General features: G+C 37.1%; 1 protein-coding gene across 1 annotated transcript in view; it reads left to right on the forward strand.

The window, feature by feature from the left end:
- The window catches only part of MYOF (myoferlin), a 73,489-nt gene extending 57,350 nt beyond the window's left edge, over nt 1–16,139 (forward strand). Inside the window, exons 39-54 of the mRNA XM_082002452.1 lie at nt 3,693–3,704; nt 4,995–5,093; nt 5,715–5,840; nt 6,607–6,762; nt 6,878–6,969; nt 8,320–8,490; nt 9,030–9,178; nt 9,407–9,546; nt 10,489–10,577; nt 10,664–10,759; nt 11,373–11,514; nt 12,394–12,493; nt 13,408–13,601; nt 14,616–14,725; nt 15,070–15,217; nt 15,677–16,139. Of these exons, the coding sequence (XP_081858578.1) occupies nt 3,693–3,704; nt 4,995–5,093; nt 5,715–5,840; nt 6,607–6,762; nt 6,878–6,969; nt 8,320–8,490; nt 9,030–9,178; nt 9,407–9,546; nt 10,489–10,577; nt 10,664–10,759; nt 11,373–11,514; nt 12,394–12,493; nt 13,408–13,601; nt 14,616–14,725; nt 15,070–15,217; nt 15,677–15,712 (1,860 nt within the window). The 3' untranslated portion in view covers nt 15,713–16,139. The remainder of the gene's footprint in view (nt 1–3,692; nt 3,705–4,994; nt 5,094–5,714; nt 5,841–6,606; nt 6,763–6,877; nt 6,970–8,319; nt 8,491–9,029; nt 9,179–9,406; nt 9,547–10,488; nt 10,578–10,663; nt 10,760–11,372; nt 11,515–12,393; nt 12,494–13,407; nt 13,602–14,615; nt 14,726–15,069; nt 15,218–15,676) is intronic.
- Nucleotides 16,140–20,908: the final 4,769 nt, after the last annotated feature.

Consider the following 20,908-nt stretch of genomic DNA (forward strand, 5'->3'; position numbering starts at 1 on the left):
AAGCCAGATGGAATAAAGTTACTCTGTGAGAAGAGGGAAAGCAAAGGAAATGTGTTAATAATTTTAACTTCTGCTTTCATATAGTAAACATCAAACTACAGCTTTTTGTGCATGGTAAAGTTCATGCAGTAGCTTAAGAATTAATTCACTTGTGCAACAGTTACTGAAAGCATATGATAGAACATTACCCAGTTGTCCACTGGCGATGGTTAGCACAGCCTGATCTTGCATAGACTGAGCAGTTCTAAATAAAGGAGCTAGTAGTAGGTGTATGCTTTGGTGGGTACAGAATCAAAGCCATGGTAATACAGAACTTCAGCCATTCATTTTACCACTGTTGTGGCTTTGCCTCTGTTACCATGAAGTCATCCAAAACTAATACCAGTGAAAATTTTTTCTGCACTAACACTTCTTTTCTTTCCTTTTCTATTGTGCCTTGTGAATCTCCCTACTACTATGATTCTTTCAGGACCACCACAATGCAATTTTACTTGCCAGGTAAAAAAATAATTCAGCTTGCAGAATTTTAGTCTTGACTTGAAACATGAGTGAAGACAGATACCAGACAATACATTCTGAAGGAAAAAAATTAAATTATTTAAGGACTGTAAAATGTTCCACTTACCTAGAAAGTGTTTTCATAAATTTCTGATGGCCTGTTATTTTAAAGGAAGCATGAAGGTTATGCCCTTTAATACAGTAATTTTGCAGGCTTTTAATCCACAACTTTGATTTTTCAAAAATGCAGAATTTTTTCCTTTGTTACAGAGGTCCCAAAGTAAATACTAACAAATTTAAATTTTTGAACTCTCAATGCTCTTTGACTGTGTTATTGATTGCATTGTTTTTCCTTCATTTCTTCTTCTGTATCTTAATGTCATGATATTCAGACTCTAATTTCATAGACCATGTTCTTGTGTTTCCTTTCATCATACATGTAAATTTAGAACAGTCTATAACTTTTATCTTAAATAGGCCTTCGGTTCTAATACAAATGCTTTATAGCTGGTACAGAGAATTTTTATTGCCTTTCAAAATTTTAAAAGATTGAACAAATGAAGAAAACTTGTCACTTTGAACTCAGTGGCAAAATTGACTGAATTTGTGTAGCTGATTTCAGCTATGAGAGGGAAAATTTTAAATGCTACATAAGATGAAACATTTTTTTTAGAGTTTGACATCACCCGAGCCAAATATATTATAACACTAGATACACTGATAGCATTCATATGAGAGAGGAAAGAATATTCAAAACAATTTAAATTAAGTACAACTGTGGACAGTGTAAGTGATGTGCAGACAAATCCCTGAGGACACAAAATGCCAAAATTTCATCAATTACATTCCAATTTCCAGTGTTTAAGCAGTATGTCAACAGCACTCAGCAAAATGGCTTCTCCAACAACAGTGCATGTATGTATGTACCGAGCTAATGCATGGAGATGACCAGAATGGGGTTGGATGGGGGAAGAAAGTTAATGAGATGTGGTCATGAGGCTGTACTTCTCTTGGCAATTATTCCATAAAGAGATTTTGGAGGAGACGATGCTCCTAAGTTAGTTACAAATATTAGGGTATCCTTATTCTGAAGGTCTTACTATGTGTGTACAATACATATGAACTTTTAAAAATTTTTGTCTGTCAGCTTATTTGGCATTTATGTAATAAAGGCACCAAAATCAACAGGAATTATTTAACTACACTATTAATACTTAAACTTTGTTTAAAAGTCTACTTTCTGGAGAATAAAATAAATCTACAGTAAATAAAATCCTAACTCTGACTTTTCTGGGGATCTACTGTATATCTTTTATCTAGGGATCTACTATATATCTTTTTTTCCCCCCCATAATTTCAAGATGTTCAAAAAGCTAACAGGTCAGTGTTAGTGTCTTGAAAACTTCCTGTGTAACAATCTACAGTGAAGTCACTCAGTACATTAAAAAAAAAAAAAGACAGTAACCATTACATGATCTTTACCATGTGAATATTTCACTCCAAAATCTCAAATTTATCATACGGCATTTTATTCTGTGGTTTTTGGCATTCTGTGAACATATCCTGCTCATCAGTTTTAATAACAATAATAACTATATTGAAGACTCATCATTTGCTTTGGGAATTTTTAAAGAAAGTCTTGAAGTTTTGATTTTTTTTTTTGTAACCTCTTCCTCCCAAAGCTACCAAGTGCATTATTTGAAGAGACATTTGAAGGTATATCAAGGAAAAAAAAACAAACCCACCAACCCTAATTTAAACTCTGCCAACATTATGCTTTGATGAAAGATTCAGAGTTCTACACAATATATTTTGTGAAAAGGCATTAAATCAGGAATTTGTAAATCTGTAATTTAAATTATTATTGCATAATTATGCAAGCTACCCTTCATGTTGTCAACATTACAAACCAGTGTTTAAACAAAGTCAAATATGGCAGAGTATTCAAAATTACCTCATGAATTCTGCCTGTAAGTTTTGCAAATCATTAATTATACTGTTTCTGAGAATAAATCACTCCAATTGCCTTTAGAAATCTGCCATTTGCCATGCAAATCTGAAAAAAATATGCTGTATTTCTGATTTGAAGTTAGACTACTAAAATACAGTAGACCTGAACATCCCAGCAAGATAATTACTTACAGAATAGAAATGGGAGTAAATAAGTATGATATACCAGAGTGATGTCCTGATCTATTGATGCATTTGGCTTTTATTCATAAAATGTTTTTCATATTTCTTCTGCTTTGCACAAAAATTTATGGATTATGCCTTTAAATTAAAACATAAGGTACGATATATAAACACTAGCACAAATCACACTTGCTAATCATGGCTTCCAAATGCAATGCATGATGCTTGCTCTTAATGGACTGTCGGGTCATGATTACAGTATCTGTGATTTAACAGGTGAAGCATTTTGGATTGTGCAAATTGTTATTTCACTTACACAGATAAATCTCTAGACACATATACTGGTTGTTACCATACCTCATAATTCTTCATGGGTTTTGTTTTTTTTTTTTTTCAGACTCCTGAAAATCCACAGCCTGTAAACAATTGAAAAACGATAGTAGAAGGAAAAGGGAAAAGGCTGTTGAACATTAGCAAATTGTTTTATAAAGAAATAAATATTCAAAAAGGGCAAAAAAATCACTTGAATTTTATGTATGTGAAATTCGTTTGGGAAAGAATCTCTGGAAAAGATTCAGTTTTGTAGCTGCTCTTAAAAACATTTTTCATCTGAAATAAATCAGGTCCAGTGCTTTCTGCAACCACACATGAAAGCAGGGAATGATGCTACTGTGGAAATCAATAAATAGAATCCAGAGTGTAACGCTGCAATGATACAATAAGAAAACCAAGTTTCTCTCAGTTTTGCTTTGTTATGCGAAGAACAAAGCACAGGGTGATAATGTCTTACAGTCCTGAAAACTTGCTTTTTAAAATGTTTATATATATGCTCCAGTTTAATATCTAGGACATGCTGCCAGCAACAAAAAAGAAAAAAGACACATGATGTCTGAATATTCTTCAAGAGCATTTATAAATTATTGATATTAGTAACTTACTTCACATACATACTAAAAAACCAAACTTTTAAAGCCTATTTAACTGTACAAAATTCTACAAATCATATTCTTATCATTCTTTTTATTTTGCTCTTTTTTTTCTGAATTGATCCTCATGAGCAGCTTACAGAAAAGGTAATGTATACTACTTTTAAAAATCTTTCTTGTAAATGAGATCTCCAGCTGAAAATAAATATATCAATACTGCCTCCTAAATTAGCATTTTAGGCATGTGGATGAGAACAGTAATCTCTGAAAGTATTTGACATAAAACCTACAATCAAGTTGTAAAATGGTATATTTAGGAAAAATATGCAAGACTGAAATAGTAACCCCTAGATATTAAAAAAAAAACACCCTCATATTTAATGACCTGTGTAATACTTTAAGACTCTCTTTAAATCCAGACATTCATAAAGATTTTCTCAAGTTTACACAGTGAATGAGTGCTATTAATTCTGTTCATTCACAGTGAATGAATACTATTCATTACCAAGTGAAGTATTATTTCAGGGTCAAATAATTATATTATGCAATCCCTGTAGATAAATACAGAAAATAGCACTCTGTTGAACAAAGTGATTATCAGACTTAAATAAAAATATAAAAAACACCACAGAAATACTGTCTTAGTGCAATGTACAGATTGCTAGCCTGAAGCTCACTGAAGTATTATTTTTATGAGGGCAAGACTCACTGCTCCTTCTTTTCAACTGCATTTGGTAAACATTAAAGTGGCTCTCCAACTGCAAGATTCCGTCACGATACACTCAATCTCCACTGGTTTTAACAGAATGATGCATGGTTCGAGCGGTTGCAAGTCTCTCCCAGTGCTGTTACATGGCAAGAGTTTTGAAATAAATGCGGAAAGCAAACTAGCACATTTATCCCTCAGGAAAAAGTTTTCAGCGTGTTCACTGTAGTTTTTACAGTCATGCAGTTTCTGTAATGAATACCAGGTATGATGGTGGTTTTCCTTAACAGCTGAAACAAGGACTGCACCTGCTAAGTGTACATTCACTTCCTCTGACTTAAGTAATCTAGAACTTAGGTGGCTAGGCTGTGCTGCACTGCCAGAGATGGAAGAGAGAAACATGCACACCTCCTGAAATCAGTCCTTTGAGATGGGTATCTAGATACCAGTAATTAATAGCTTGCTTGGAGATGGCTGGCTGTTGACCATCTACGCAGCTGGACTATAGACTAGATACCTAAGCTCGGGTAAAAGAAAGTCCATCCTTTTAGCCTTAGTAGTTACCTTCTAATTCTCTTTCAGATGAACATTTAATATTACTTAACTGATAATAGATTTCAGAGTATACTGTCTTTTTGTATGCTTAATTGTTCATTGTTTCTGCTGTACAGCATGATATAAAAGAGGCTTTATCTTCCAATAAAAGACTTTTTTATTTGCTTTTCTTTAAGGAGGAAGAAATTGTTGATTGGTGGAGCAAGTTTTATGCTTCAGTAGGAGAACATGAAAAATGCGGACAGTATATTAAAAAAGGATATGATACTTTAAAGGTATTGCTCAGGATAAAATAAACTAACATATCTCAATGTTTATAAGCCCAAAACCTTTGGTTTTTTAAATGTTCTTCAAAATTTAACTGTACATGATTTCCTGTAAAGGTCCTTTACTAATTCATGTGGTGAAATGAAGGTTTTAAGAAGATAACTTTGCTTCTTTTCTACTTAACTACACTTATTAAGAGATGCATTAAGAATTTAATCTAACCTCCAGTCAAATGGAATTTTACTCTTGACATCTTTGGGTGACAGGCAGATCCTAAACAAACATACACATAGAGAAAGTATGAACACAGAGGATCAGTACTGTTACTGTCTGTTGGTTGAAAGTTGAAGCCAGACCACTTTCACTTCTCATCTAATACACCTAATGAAGAACATAAATATAAGCTTGTGAAATGCTATTTTTTCTGTTTTAACAAGGCCTAAATGAAGCTTGAAAGCATGTTCTCCAAACATTGCATTTGCTTCCACTTCAATGTAGAAACAAAAATAGTTCCAAGTGCTTTCGCTCCTTAAGATACTCCATCAAACATACAATACACTTTGCAATGTGGAGCCGATGTGTATAATTTCTAAACAGTACTTTTTAAATTTTCCCTTTTCTTTTTTAAGGTGTATGACTGTGAATTGGAGAAAGTACCTGAATTTAATAGCTTAACAGATTTCTGTGATACATTTAAACTATACAGAGGCAAATCTGAGGACAGTGATGATCCGTCAGTGGTTGGGGAATTCAAGGTAATTTTCAAATAATGGGCAAAAATCACATGCTAGTTGCAGTCTTTTGTATGTAAGCGGTTATCATTTAAGGAAGTCTACATGCAAGCATTGCAGCTTAAATATGGATGCATGTGTTAACGGGGGCAACAGATGCTCGTAATTACTTGGGTACAGGCCCTTCTTTTTCAAGGAAGGTACAGCTACACAGTGCTCACACTAAACATGATAACATGTTCGTTTAAAAGAAGTAACATTCCTGCTAATGTGATCTTCCCTGGGATCTGTGGAACACCTTCCCAGCTAACCTCTTGAACAGGGCTAAAGTTTCACCTGCAGATGTTCTGGGCAAAGTACATTTTTAGAATGAATTTGGAAAAGGTATTTTGTACTATTTCTGTGACTCTGTCTGTAACTTCTAAAGACAAAAATAATGTTAACTTTGTATGTTAAAAAAACCAAACATTAAGTGATGCTTTTGGAGAGGCAAACAAATATGAAGTATGTGTTACATACTCTCAGCTGGAGCAAACTGAGTAATTGTGTTGAAATCAAAAAAGCTGTATTGATCAAAGTCGGCTAAGGATATAACCTTGCCTTTGTAGTAAGTCTTACCCAAAACACACTAAAGTAAAACAAAAGACTTCTAGGTGACTGTGGGTCAGGCTATAACTTTGCTATTCCTATATAAAACAGTGTGTCTGTGTAGGATAAATAAGAAAAAACAAACCTAGCAGAGTGACTCTTCAACATTTATCTTGACTGAGTCCTTATATTCTTTTTTTAGGGATCCTTTAAAATCTATGCATTACCTGACGATCCCACTATTCCAGCTCCTCCTCGCCAGTTCCGTGAGCTACCAGACAGCGGGCCTCAGGAGTGTATTGTGCGAATTTATATTGTTCAAGCTTTGCAGCTTCAACCCCAGGATAATAATGGGCTGGTGAGACTTCGTGATTTTGGAATGTCTATGAGCTAACTCTGCTTTAATATATTTTAAATAAAGTTAGTCTTGATAACTATTTCTTAACAATATTTTTTTTTCTTATTTTTAACAGTGTGATCCTTATATAAAAATATCCCTAAGTAAAAAAGTAATTGAAGACAGAGATAATTATGTGCCTAATACTCTCAACCCAGTTTTTGGCAGGTAAAAACTCTTTTGTATTTTCTATTTATTGTATTTTAGCATGTTTTCCTATTTTTTAAGATATTTTTTTAACCATTATTTGAAATATCCAATGCTCTATTCATAGTTATATACTGACAGTTAATTGTGAGTAAAGTTGCATAAGGCATTTCCTTTTGAAATTACTGGACAACACAGGTGTTTTGCTAGTCTATAGATTTTCTGTGTCACAGAGGTAAATTGCACAAAGTCAAACAATGTATATATCTTAAACCCGCCCTGTGTTACACATACAAGAATAACAAAATATGCTTACAGAATATGGAAAATGTTTTAACTCTGGAAACTACCTGCATGTCATGATGAGTGATCAGCTTAACATGTATTCCCAGTACACTGGTCTTTCCTTCAAAGGCTAATAATGTCTTTGAAATATATGTCTAGAAAAATACTCATTAGGAGTGGAGAGGTTACATCATCTATATAATTACCAATGAAATTCTGGGTCTGGTTTGGTGTCCAGAGTTAGAGGAGGATTTTGATAAATTATGAAGTTAGGAGAGGAGGACTAAGATTATAAAGAGTTTGGAAAGCATACTTTGCAATGATGTGCTACAGGATTTCAATTGTTCAGATTCTGCAAAGAAATAGACAGCAAAGAGACTTCATGATAGTTACAAAATACCTTCAAAATTCCAAGCTTTTCCAGAATGATCCTGGAAGTCAAAGTTAAAAAGATAGACTAGAAATAAAACAGACAAATAAAAAAGATGCAGAGAATAATTAACCATGGAATGCTTTACCTAGAAGGTAATGGAGGCTGCATATCTTGAAGTAAATTCAGAGAATTAATTTGAGAAGACTCTACAGTCTTTTTTGCGTAGGACAGCTACATGACAGAATAATCCCTTCTAGTTATAGAAGCTAAACATTCGGACTATATTTTTTAAGGCTCCAACTGTGTTTGTATTGTGGTTAAAAAAAAAATCAAAAATTTCTAATCATACAGAAACTATGGATTGAACAACCACCCTTTTTACAGAGTGGCTGGCACTAGTTTCTTTCTCAGTCCCAATTCATGCTGCTGCAACAGAAAACATCTAAGTAAGTAATACATTGTGCAGAAAGGGAGGATGAACTATCCATACGAGTACAAACGGAATTATTAATAAGTGCAAATAGAAATTGGAGCATGAGTGGTAACTACTGCTAGATTTATCAGCATTGGAAGCATCCCTTTAATATCTTGTAAAGGCTATTGCTCAAAAATAAGCTAAAAAGTGTTTTTTTAATTTTTTTGTAAGTTTAAAAAGTATTGATCAAAGGAGCAATAGCATTAACTTTTTTTTGTTTTGACATTTTCATGTTTAGAATGTATGAACTCAGCTGCTTCTTGCCTCAAGAAAAGGATCTGAAAATTTCAGTCTACGACTATGATGCACTAACTCGTGATGAAAAAGTGGGTGAAACCATAATTGACCTTGAGAACAGATTCCTTTCTCGTTATGGATCTCACTGTGGCATCCCACAGCAATATTGCATGTAAGTCATTTTGTCTTTCGAAAACTTTTATCTGTAAGACCTAGCACCCAGGCTCTGAAAAAAAATCTGGGCTTCCTTCATCTTAATTATATGGTTAAAAAAACAATGCTATGGCTTCTCATGGGTGTTTGTTGTGCTCACTCTATCATCTGAATTCCAAGTTAAGCTGCAAAGTCTTCAGAAAGGCCCTGACTGAAAACCATGTCAAACATTTTAATATTCTCTTTCTATGGTAGTGTGTGTTATTTCTGTCCAGAGAACACCCACTTAACAGACTTTTCTGACCTACTCATGGAACTAAATATGAAAGCATCTCTTAGGATATATTATTTTGATATGTAAAGAAAAAACCACTCTGTCTTGGAAGGTAATTGAGCTGGTACAAAATTATGTCACCATATCGAACTCAAGTGGCCTCAATCTAGGGAAGTTACAGTGCTGCCCTTTCTGACTTAGTTTAATAAATACATTTTACATGATGTGTAAATGCCCAGAATGGTGAATAATTTCAGGACATGTTTCTGTTGCTTTCCTAAAAGTTCAGGTGTGAATACCTGGCGTGATCAACTAAAACCAACCCAATTACTGCAAAATGTAGCCAGGTTTAAAGGCTATGCTACTCCTGTCCTCTCCGAGAATGGCAGAAAGATTAACTATGGGGGACGAGACTATACCTTGGAGGAAGCTGGTGAGCTTGTACACTTATTTTATATTACTGTCTTAAATTCATATTGATACAAATACAAAACTTTTCAGTTATTTATGGAAAATCAGAAAAAATCTTTTATTTTTTTAATGCTGAGCACAGTTTTCTGCTCCATTTAAAATATCTGTGTGTTGTTTGGGTTTTTTTTAAAGTTCAGATGCAAATTCTGGTTCACAAGCCCCTGTTCTTTTTCCATTATTTGTATTGCAGAAGCTAACAAAATTTTGCATCAGCATCTTGGTCCAGGTGAAGAGCGGCTAGCTCTTCATATTCTCAGAACTCAGGGTTTAGTACCTGAGCATGTGGAGACGAGGACCTTATATAGCACCTTCCAGCCAAACATCTCCCAGGTACTATGAACTGGTTTACTTCTCATTTATTGAATGCAGAAATGGAGCATTCCTGCGTTTATATTATGTTATCAATAGAGTGGTATCACTCAGGGGGACGAGGGCTACAAATTAATAATACTTGGCAAGCAGGTTACCCTAGAAACATAACAAAAACAGTTATGTTTTGCCATTAAGACCCCCAAATGACACCTTAAACACTGACAGAGTGGAAATTGGGAGATTTATTTATTACTTTGTTATTGAAATAAACTGGAATATGTGTTTAATACCTCAACAACAATACAGGAGACAGCCTGGCTCAAGAGCTTCCTACTTACATTCAACAAATGAGACCAACTAGTCATTTCTCTACAAGGTCCAGAGGTGCTAGCTTAAACATAAATTCTCTGTATTATTCTCTGCTTATTCTCTGTAAGAGAAGAACAAAGGCTAACATTTGTTTACTAGCATTTACTAACTTGCCAGTGGTTGTTTTTTTAAGAACGTTTCTGAAGCAACCAGAAGACTTATCTGCATTTGAAATAGAGTGCAAGATCTGCACTGGTTGCCTTTCTTCAGATCATCTACACTGGGTAGGCCACCAGCTGCAAACTATCAGCCACGTGTATGACACTGTACTTAATACCACCTCTGAGAGAACAGAAACTTGGACCTACAGGATTAGAACCATTTAGGCACTTGCACTGAATTCACTAGGAATTAACGTCCCTACCATCTTCTGAATTCTCAGCATCGTTCATTTTAAGAAGCTTATACAACATGAGGGATTGGGCTTGCTCCTATCTGAAGTCTGTAGAAGTTCTGACACTGGTAACATGAGTGAGCTCTGCTCTGTGGCTAACATTAGTACTAAGCAAGTCAATAAGCACTTCTGTGGAATTACCAAGACAAACCTATGTGCAACAAACAATCCCTCATCAATCTTCTCCACTCTTACAGGGAAAGCTCCAGATGTGGGTTGATGTTTTCCCCAAAAGCTTAGGACCTCCAGGCCCTCCCTTCAACATCGCTCCCCGAAAAGCCAAGAAGTGAGTATCCATATATATTACATGCCATCTGGCAAGCCCTGACAAAGGCAACTCAATTCTCTTTCCCCAAACATCATCTTTCTTAGGTATGTCTTGCGGGTGATTGTCTGGAACACCAAAGATGTCCTTCTGGATGAAAAGAGCATCACAGGGGAAGAAATGAGTGACATTTACGTGAAGGGGTAGGAGCACCCTGTCATCTAATGCTTACAAATGAATGATGTTCACAATGTCCTGGGAATGCCTACATCATGGGTTCCAAAGATGATGTGGTCTGGCCAAGTCAGTGCACACTACAGACTCTGAAACAGTGCTAAACTCAGAGAAGTACAGCCGTATTATGAGATAAAGCATGACTAGTTAATGTGCAGTGAAGGATCCCAGACATTCATCTCTTGAGATGGGAAGCACTTGAAAACATAGTGAGTTAGCTTTGGTGCTGCATAACCTGGATTCTTTCTTTTTACATTTCCTAGTCTTAATGTAAAAAATTCAATAGAAATCAGAGAAATATACTACTAGGCTATTGATCTATTTTCTCCTAAAAAAGAAATTAAAAACCTCTGCCAACAACTAACCACTGATACAGTACTGGTCTTAGCAGGTCAGAAATTAAGTTCAGATGTTCCTATTTACAGTGCCAAATTGGAACCAAACAGAGAGGGTGCAAAAGACTCCAGCCCTCTGTCAGCAACTCTTACAGCGTGTTTGCAACCACTTAATGACATGGTTATGGTACAAACAAGCACCAGTGTAGTCCCACTGCAAACACCAGACACATCTCTGTATTTTCAGATGGATGCCTGGTAATGAAGAAAATAAGCAGAAAACCGATGTTCACTACCGATCATTGGATGGTGAAGGGAACTTTAACTGGAGATTTGTTTTTCCTTTTGACTATCTCCCAGCAGAGCAACTCTGTGTAGTTTCCAAAAAGGTAAATGTTTCTAAAGACTTCAATACTTATGCCCTGGTTTTGGCTGGGATAGCGTTAATTTTCTTCCTAATAGCTGGTATAGTGCTCTGTTTTGGATTTAGGATGAGAATAATGTTGATAACACACTGATGCTTTTAGTTGTTGCTAAGTAGTTGTAGTGTTTACACTAAGTCAAGGACTTTTCAGATTCCCATGCTCTGCCAGCAGGGAGGTGCACAAGAAGCTGGGAGGGGGCATGGCCAGGACAGCTAACCCAGCCTGGCCAAAGGGATATTCCCTACCATATAACATCATGCTCAGTACAAAAATTGGAGTTGGCTGAGGGGCAGGAATAGCTGCTCGGGGACAAGCTATCAGCTACCACGTGGTGAGCAATTGCATTGTGCATCACTTGTTTTTGTATTTTTTAATAATAATAATAACAATAACAATTGTTATTTTTAATTATTCCTCTTCCTTTGCTGTCCTATTCAACTGGTTTTATCTCAACCTGTGAGTTTTTTTTCCAATTCTCTCCCCCATTCCCACCTGGGGAGAGAGGAGGCAAGTGAGTGGCTGCATGGTGCTTAGCTGCCGGCTATTCTCTTAGAATACAAATTGTAATTGGTCTGATAATTTTGTGCCTACATATTGAAATAGACAGTTTGCATCAGAGTTCTGCATACTTTTCTCAAACTGCTATTGCAAACAGATTCAATTTTCCTTTTGAGCCAGGAACAACACACTGGCAACAACAGCAGTCTCCTCTTCAGCAAGGGCAAGATTAGATCCATTATACTTCCTCCAACCCCAGAATTTACTGGTACTAACAGACCACAGCTTTGAATTTTTATAAGTAATTTTTAAAAGGTGCTTGGGTTTTGTTTTTTTAAATTTTAGGAACATTTTTGGAGTCTTGACAAGACAGAATTCAGAATCCCACCCAAACTGATCATTCAAATATGGGATAATGACAAGTTCTCCTTGGATGACTATCTGGGTAAGACTCTACGAAAAGAATTATTATCGTCTCACGATAATAATATATAATGTATATAATATCTTAAGAGATAAAAATGAACAATTTTAAATTATCACATAAGGATTATGTTTACAAAGTGAGCCCCTGAGCATGCACATACCCTCCTGCTGTCCCACACAGTGCAGGGTTACTCAGGCTTATGAATGAATGACTAAATAGTCACTCAGTAAAGGCCTACTTGCTGGTAAACCACGATACATTTCATTCAGGTAAGGCCTATCACAAAGTACATGAAAACTTCAGTAATTTTACTTAAGAGTACTTCAATTCTAAGTAAAGAGAATTGACATAAGGCTGTAATTTAATTTAGGTTAAGCCAGCTACTTCAAACCATTATTAATCCCTACTTTTTGCAGAGATACTGCTGTGTAGAAGATTTCTGCCCTGTATTAAGACAGCTCCAATGTCTTTAGTTTACGTGCAAACCACACAGGCCTCAAAAATCTGAAAACAAAGAACTGATTTATAACCATCATTAAAGCTAGCTAAATCATGCATTTAACTAATTGGAAATTACATTATTACAGTAGTATTACACTGCTGCATTTGGCTATCTTCTGTTTAGCTGTGTGGGGAAAAAAAACCCTCTATTAAAAATCAAGTGATCTCACATTAAGAAAGGGGAAGGAGAGCTTCCTAAGCCAAATTTATCAACACCAGCGCATTCAACACCAGCAAGATGGGCTTAAACACAGCCTGATGTGTCCCAGTTCCCTGCCTCACAACGTCCTTAAAAAGACAAGGATGTAATGTGCATGTTGATTGTCCTGTATAACGTGTTTAGAGATAGAAGAGGTTGATGTTGAACCTCTATGCTGTATGGTTGGTTGTAGTATGCAGTGGTGGTTTTTTTTTTTTAACCCATCTCCTAGGCTTTGTGGAACTTGATTTACACAGAACAATCATTCCAGCAAAAGTTCCAGAGAAGTGCAATATAGACATGATTCCAGAATACAAGGCAGACAGTTCTCAGAAGGCTCCCAGGACTGCCTCTCTCTTTGAACAGAAATCCATGAAAGGATGGTGGCCATGTTATGTTGAAAAGGATGGCTCCCGTATTTTAGCGGTATGATTATTACTTCTTTAAATGTACTTACAATGTGCTTACCTTGCTTTTCAAATTGTAAAGAAAGAATGTAAAAGGTCCCCCGCTGAGCTGCTAGCTTTCAGTGGATAGACAGAGGGGGGGTAAATAGAACATTCCATGCACAAGTTCAGGAACTTTGCTCCATCAACAATTTTTTGTTTTAAAGTATGAGTTTAATACTTAAAATTTATTTGTTTTGTTTTGAACTCTGTTTAGCTTGAAGGATTCTGGCACCAGGTTGAGTCATGTTATCTTGCCAAAGCAGCCAATAGAGTTATTGTGTAAATGAACAGTACTGTTTAGGAGAAACATGAGACATCCTAAATGCATTAAAGACTGAAGAAAAAAGTTTAAATCCAAAACATTTTTTTATGCAGCAAATGTAATTTATATACTGAGAACCCAGACTAGCTTTGTGATTATGAGGGCAATCAGAAGACCTAAAGCATCTTAACCTGTTCTTCGAAGAATATAAATGCATATTTATCACTTGCTAGAATATGAAGCCTTTCAAGTGTGTTTGCTGCTTCTTTCTAATGTTTTTGCCTTTATTACTGGAATTTAACAAATGAGGAAAAATACTCAGAAACATCTATCAGCCACAGCAATATAAAAAAATAAGACGCTTAGTCATTTGGAAAAGATGCAGTCCTTGGGTTGTTCTTGAAAGAAGAGAAGAATTGGTTTTTGTTTTGCTCTTGAAAGAAGAACTGGTTTTGTTTTGCTAAATTGGAAAACACACACCAATGTGTAGCTTAAAACAGAACTACAAATGAATTAGCAGAATCATTTTATGTACTGTGATTTTTTTTCTATTTGTCATTCTCCGATAACTGTGTTGTGACACTGTCATAGTGCAGAAGTAAGTACCTTTTGAGAAGGAAGTGGAAGAGACACAGATGCACACCATGAGCTGATCCCAAACTCTACTGTACAAGTATGATTATTGCGGTTTCAGTAAAATGCATGTCTCGCACTACATGTTTTCTGAAGGGTAAAGTTGAAATGACATTGGAAGTTGTCAATGAAAAAGAAGCTGAGGAAAGGCCAGCTGGTAAAGGAAGAGATGAACCCAACATGAACCCCAAACTAGATCTACCAAAGTAAGATATTTTTCTCTCACTAGCTTGAGAAATATATAGTATCTAGCTACTATGGTGTTCTTGACAAAATTTGTGTGCAGTAAAGGATCTGTTAGTCATCAATTGTCCTTTGCAAAACCTCCTTTATAAAAGCCAGTCTTGTTTCCTTCTACAAGCACCAGGATAAAATGCAAGGTGGTTTCAGTATTAATGGCACACGTTTACTGAAACTGCTATCTTGCACTACAAAACTATCTGTGCTTTCTTCAACCTCCAAACCAGAATGTTTTAATGTGTAACACTCTCATGCTTAAGTATTCCCTGTTTTTGTACTATGAGTAATATCTGTTTCTTTCAAAATACAGCCGACCCGATACTTCCTTCCTTTGGTTTACAAATCCCTGCAAGACAATGAAATTTATTGTGTGGCGCAGGTTTAAATGGCTCTTCATAGGCCTTATCATCTTGCTGGTTTTACTCCTGTTTGTGGCAGTACTCCTCTATTCATTGCCGGTAAGAGTTTTTAAATGTTACTGTTGTTCAGCTGTGGTATGAAGCTACTTTATATATAGGTCATCAAGAAGATAAGACTCCTTACTCAGGTGCTTCTATTGACTCAGTTTTAGCAGGGAGATAGGGATTATGTCCTCGCAGCTATGAACAACTTCAACTGTTTTTTATTGAGAAACAATTAAAATTTATGTTTAAACCGACCTATTAACTAAAGATGGAGCAAATGAGTGCCTCAGAAGTTTAATAACCCACACAGTTAAAATAGTTAATAGATGGTCTAGAGTCTGGATTTCAGTCTACTTTAATCTGAAATAGCTTGCTCATTTTTGCTGTATTTTAACTAAAATTACCATACCCTGAATATATTCTGAGCCATTTTAATATCTTAAATGCCTTTTACAAAACTGAAGTATTTTGGGTACATCTTTTCACCTCTGTTTCTTCCCTCCTCCCCAACAGAACTATTTGTCCATGAAGATCGTGAAACCAATCTAAGGAAGAGTTTTTTACCTCATCTTTTTAAATAGTAATGAGGTTTCGCCTCAGGCTGTGGACCAAATTCAGCAAGGTTCTCCATCCTTTTTATCTGCTAGTTTTTGGAACTGTAAAATAGATAAGTAAGAATTTAGCCAAGGTTCAAGGGGTCATGACAGGTGTTTTAAAAAAAAAAAAAACAAACAAACCCACAAAGGATAAACTCCCTCATGTTTCATGTATGTTTTTTACTTCAGTACCATCTGTAGATGCTAAAGTTCTGTCATTTTTGCTTTTAAACTAAATTTTTCCAAAAAAATCACTCAGGAGGCTGCCTGCTATTGTTATCTCTATTTTTTAATGGATACTTCATTTTGAGAATTCCTTCCTATCAGGCAGACTTTGCATTTTAACTCAATGAAAAACAAGCACTACTTATAATTATGTATACCAAAGAAACCTCACAGTGCAATCAATGAAGGGTCAGACATTGTTGCTAGGAAACGTTTCAGCATCATGCTGCTTAAAATTCTTAGTTACTGCAGTGTAGACTTGACAACGCTATGTGTGTCTCTTGACAACAACTGCATGTGCGTAGAAATAAATAATATATCGTTTACTTAGTACAATTTACAAATGCTTAAATAAACTTATCCACAAATAAAATGCAAGTTTCCAGTTTTCTTTATCTATTGTATAGTGTCTGTCAGAGCATGTAATGCCACAAATCTATGGGTTTAAGGCATTTTATTGTTATCTTTAGTGAATAAGGAAATACTTCTGCACATAGTTCTAATTAATTTCTTAATTAATGAGGAAATTAATAAAGAAATATAGTTTGTTGAATAGTTCTACTATACTGCTTGTATTTAAAGAGGATCTTTAATCAAAACATAACAGGATACGTGACCCAGATTCAACCCTTGTTTGAAATCTGATCTGCACATGGGAAGTATTTCATTTAGCCTCAGTCTTCTCTCCCTAGGCACAGTAAAACATAATCTGCACTAAAAGTCAGGTTATAGTCTGGGATTCCACTGCACTTTTATGGAAGGCCAAAGCAGAAGCATCTCTCTGAACCTTCTCTGGTGCTTGAAAGGCAGGAAATCTGCACCAGAGCCTGAAATCAGCTTTTTGTATGATTGTCACACTCTTGACTGGATAAAGACTTCAGCTGTCTTTAACAAGATCACAAAAATAACTCCAAGAATGAATTAGTCTTGAAAAATCTCTGTCATTGTATTCAGTGGCACACTTAACTGTAAGGTAAGCATGCACTTGTCAGGCAAAATAAGTAAATTATACTGACTTAATGCTGTTGAACAAGCTAAAGTAAAGGTATTATGTGGAATACTTTCCAGGATGTGAAGTCCCATTGGCTAGAGTGAGCAAGCAGTAGTCATCCTGTCAAAAAAATAACAATGCCCTTATTTTTTGGTTGTTAAGAAACTCTCAAGCATCTTGACCTGTGAACAAGAGCTCGGAGCTGGAACTAATCACCATCCAGATGGATTGTCCCTTCACTAATGATGAAGTAGCACTCCAGAAATAACTGGCAATTTGCATGAGCTAATGTTTGATCATCCACTATTAAAATCTGTCTCAATCAATGCCATAAATCTGACAAGACAGCAAAAATCAGAGCAGCCTTATTTTCACTGTAAGACAAGAAAGCATGTTGTTTGTAAGGGTTGTAATTAGAAAGCATTTAACTTGAAAGAGCATTTCCCAGAAAACAACTGTGAAATGGCATGGAGATCTGAGCAAGCCTGCTCACCTAGCACTTGAAGAGTGGCAGGTACTGCCCTTCTGACATGAGTTCACCCTCCTCCAGATGGCCTTTTTGTCCAAGCATGCATAGGCTTGATAGTTTCACTACAATTAGGCAGTGCTGTTAAAAACCTACCTGAGAAGTCCGAGAAGCCATTCGGTCTCCCAGCCTGCTCCAGTAACAAACAAAAGAAAATACATGTTCACAAGAAAGAAAATGTGATCATTAATATTTACGCACAATGCTAGTCAAATCCACAACCCCTGGTGTAGCTGCTGTGCATGACTCCAACATACAATAGCTTTTTGCCTAGTTAAACAGTTAGCAAAGACTTCGCCCTGTCTAGGGAACCACTTTATGCTGCTCTTGCTCTGGACTGACTGCTGGGATGTTTGCCTCGGCCAGGACAGCTCTGTACTGCTCCAGCTGCCAGCAACTGAGGCAAGTACCCTCTGAGGCCGCAGGAAAAAGGGCAGAACATAGATGTGCCCAATACCACTCTTCCTTATGACAGCAAATTACTTAACCCCAGGAATTTCTCCTCCTATGACTCTGCTTTGCCTAAACTGATAAGCTGACAAATATTTTGGCCTGTGAGCTGATAGGGTGGGTTCACCTGCACTCCTGTCACCAAGTCCCCAGTACACAGACTCAGTGCTTCACAGAGAAGATTATCTGGGTCTAAAGTGGCTTCTCTGCTCTGGGGAAAAGACAATGTTTGATGAGGCTACCTTCTCTGCACCTGTGGGCCATTCAAACAAGAGATTCCAGCCAGCTGAAACAGCCTGGGAAAGGCCAAAGCTAAAGAGAAAGCACTTTTAACAAAAAATGACTAAATAACAGCATACTGCTTGCCAGCGGTATGTCAGAATCCTTCTGTCTCTGTCATGACATAGATTCAAACAACAGCAGCTGCACTCTGATACACTCCGGTATCCAAGCAGCATGTGACTTCCTACTGGTTGCTCGCTGTAGTCACCCCAAACTCTGACAACTGGAATGGGCTGTAAGGAGGTTACAACTAGACAGATTGTACAAGAAAGAATCATCATGTAGCTCAAGAAGAAAAATGTGCACCTAAACCAGCTCAGTGTAAAATAAAGCAGCACTGAACTCCTCACCACCTACAAGCTGTTCTTGCATTTCTTTGAACAACCACAAGATGACATCCCAAGTCTCATGTGTTCAAAGTCCTTCCAGTACTTCCGTTTTATTCCTGTCCTAAGTACATCTCGCATATGGAGATGAATGACAAGATCTATTTAATAGTTGAGGGAAAACACAGTCCCGAAGTCCATTGCTTCTAGGTGTACTTGGAAAGTGCAGCTGCGGAGCACCTTTGGGACCTGCCTATTACATACAAACAGGAAGTGACCCCAAGTCTGGTCCCCGCTGACTTTAATGCTGTTGTATACGCAGGATTTCCACTCCATGCCACTAGATACCTAAGCACCTAGTTAGCAACGTGAAAGCAGTACCAAAGAGTGAGATGGCAGCATTCAGTGCTGAATCTTGTGTCAACGCTAGCTCAGCTAGTAAATAGCACTCAGCTGCTTACACAGTACTTTCCACTGCTTGGAGCTGTGTGTATCATGTACGCAGACAGGCTGTCATGTTATACAGACAGGGACCTGAATTAGAAAGACGATTCTCTAAAGAAGGAAAATTAGAAGCTCTTTAAAAATTCATACACAAAAAAGAAACAGCAATACACATTATGTCTGTCCAATCTGACCATGTTCTGACCACAAAGCTACCCTTTGAAAAAGCTTGTCTCCTTTGTAGCCTTTTCTATGGCTAAGAGATGAAATCCATTGACGAGTACAAGATGAGGAACACAGCAGGGAAAACCATATACTCCCCTGAAGCTACCAAATAACTCTGAATGTCTTATAGTTGCTTATGAAAGACTCCAAGCCAGTTCTGCTCCTTTCCCAGACCTACAAGATGCCAGGACTAGCAGCAAAAAGCACCGGGGCAGTCAGAACCCAGCAGGAGGTACACAGACACCCGGAACCGAGCAGCGGGACCGCGAGCCTCCTCAAAGGGATGCACGAGTGCCAGCACACACGACGGAGGCTCTCGCTGAATTCCTTTAGGGGAGCTACGTAGAGATGGTCAGTGAGAGGCAAAGAGCCTACAGCACGCCTTACACGAGCCAAAGTGCATGCTTTACACCTCACAGCTCAGAGCTGCAGCAGGTTGCCAGCATCCCCATGGGATCCACAGACCAAAGCACTTCCCCTCTATTCCCTTCTGGAACAGTGCTGCTACCAGCACAGCAGTCCTGGAAAGCGTTCCCGCCAACACTACATCAGTAACAGTACGCTCAGGCAGGCAGCAGATTTTAGTTTAAACCTTTCAGTTTAAAGGAGGAGTGAACTGAACCTGCACTTAGTCTCCTGTGTCATTTCTGTCACTGTTAAGCAATTATGGTAAAACAAGAGAAGACATGATCACCACCATCTTCTAAAAGAAAGTGCAGGCATTCAGTACTGCAACCAGCTGAACTCTCAGACTGCCTGCCGCCTCCAGCCCAGGCCTTGGGAGATTCTGAAACTTTTGGTCACCGTTAAGGTTAGGTGCCAAGCTGCTCAGCTGTAAGAAGACACACATACTTCCAGAAAGGAAGAGATGCAGAACTAGGAGTGACTGGAGAGTTTATGTAAACCTTAAGTGCAACAGCTGTTAGGCAGTAATGGAACAGTTACAGATTTGCACCGAAGCACCTGAACTGCCATGGTATGTCTTTACACAGCTATGTCCTCTATCGGTTCTGCCATTGACAGTAGCTCAGTAGGAAACAGCAATTAGGAAAACTAATAAAATTAGAGGCATCGTCAACCAGGGAACAATGAATGAACCAGAATATGTTACAGTGTTCTATCAATCATAACCTTCTTGTGTTCAAACTTCATATTTGATTTTGCTACAGGCCTTAAAAAAGGCACATAATAAATGAATAAAGACACAAATGTGGACAATGAAAGTAATCAAGAGCGAGCAAGTAGGATAAGGCCTCCTGTACAAGAAAAGCTTAAGAGGTCAGCACTAGCCTGGAAAGTGACAGAGTAACAAGAAAATAACAGGTATCTAAAGTAAGCTACAAAGAGATAGAGAACATATAAATTGGATGCCTTTCTTCAGGAACTACATTGCACCATGCACACACGAAGACTCCTCCTTTGCCTTCAAAACCTTCAAACTAAAAGGCAAAAAATTTACAAAAGGTAAATTAAAAGGAGACGTTTATAGTGCAGATTTTAGATAACTGTTGGAACACACTGGCAGAGCGTATTATTTGGTTTAATAAGAACAAAGCAAAGCTGTTAATACCTTCCTGCATTTACATATTAGGACAACATTACAAAATACACTAGCTCTTACACTTCACCACATCCCAGCTCACTGGCAGGAATCCCCAAAACAGCATTCCACACACTGAT

The sequence above is a fragment of the Phaethon aethereus genome (genome assembly GCF_964289735.1).
Source record: "Phaethon aethereus genome assembly, chromosome: 7".
Classification (NCBI taxonomy): domain Eukaryota; kingdom Metazoa; phylum Chordata; class Aves; order Phaethontiformes; family Phaethontidae; genus Phaethon; species Phaethon aethereus.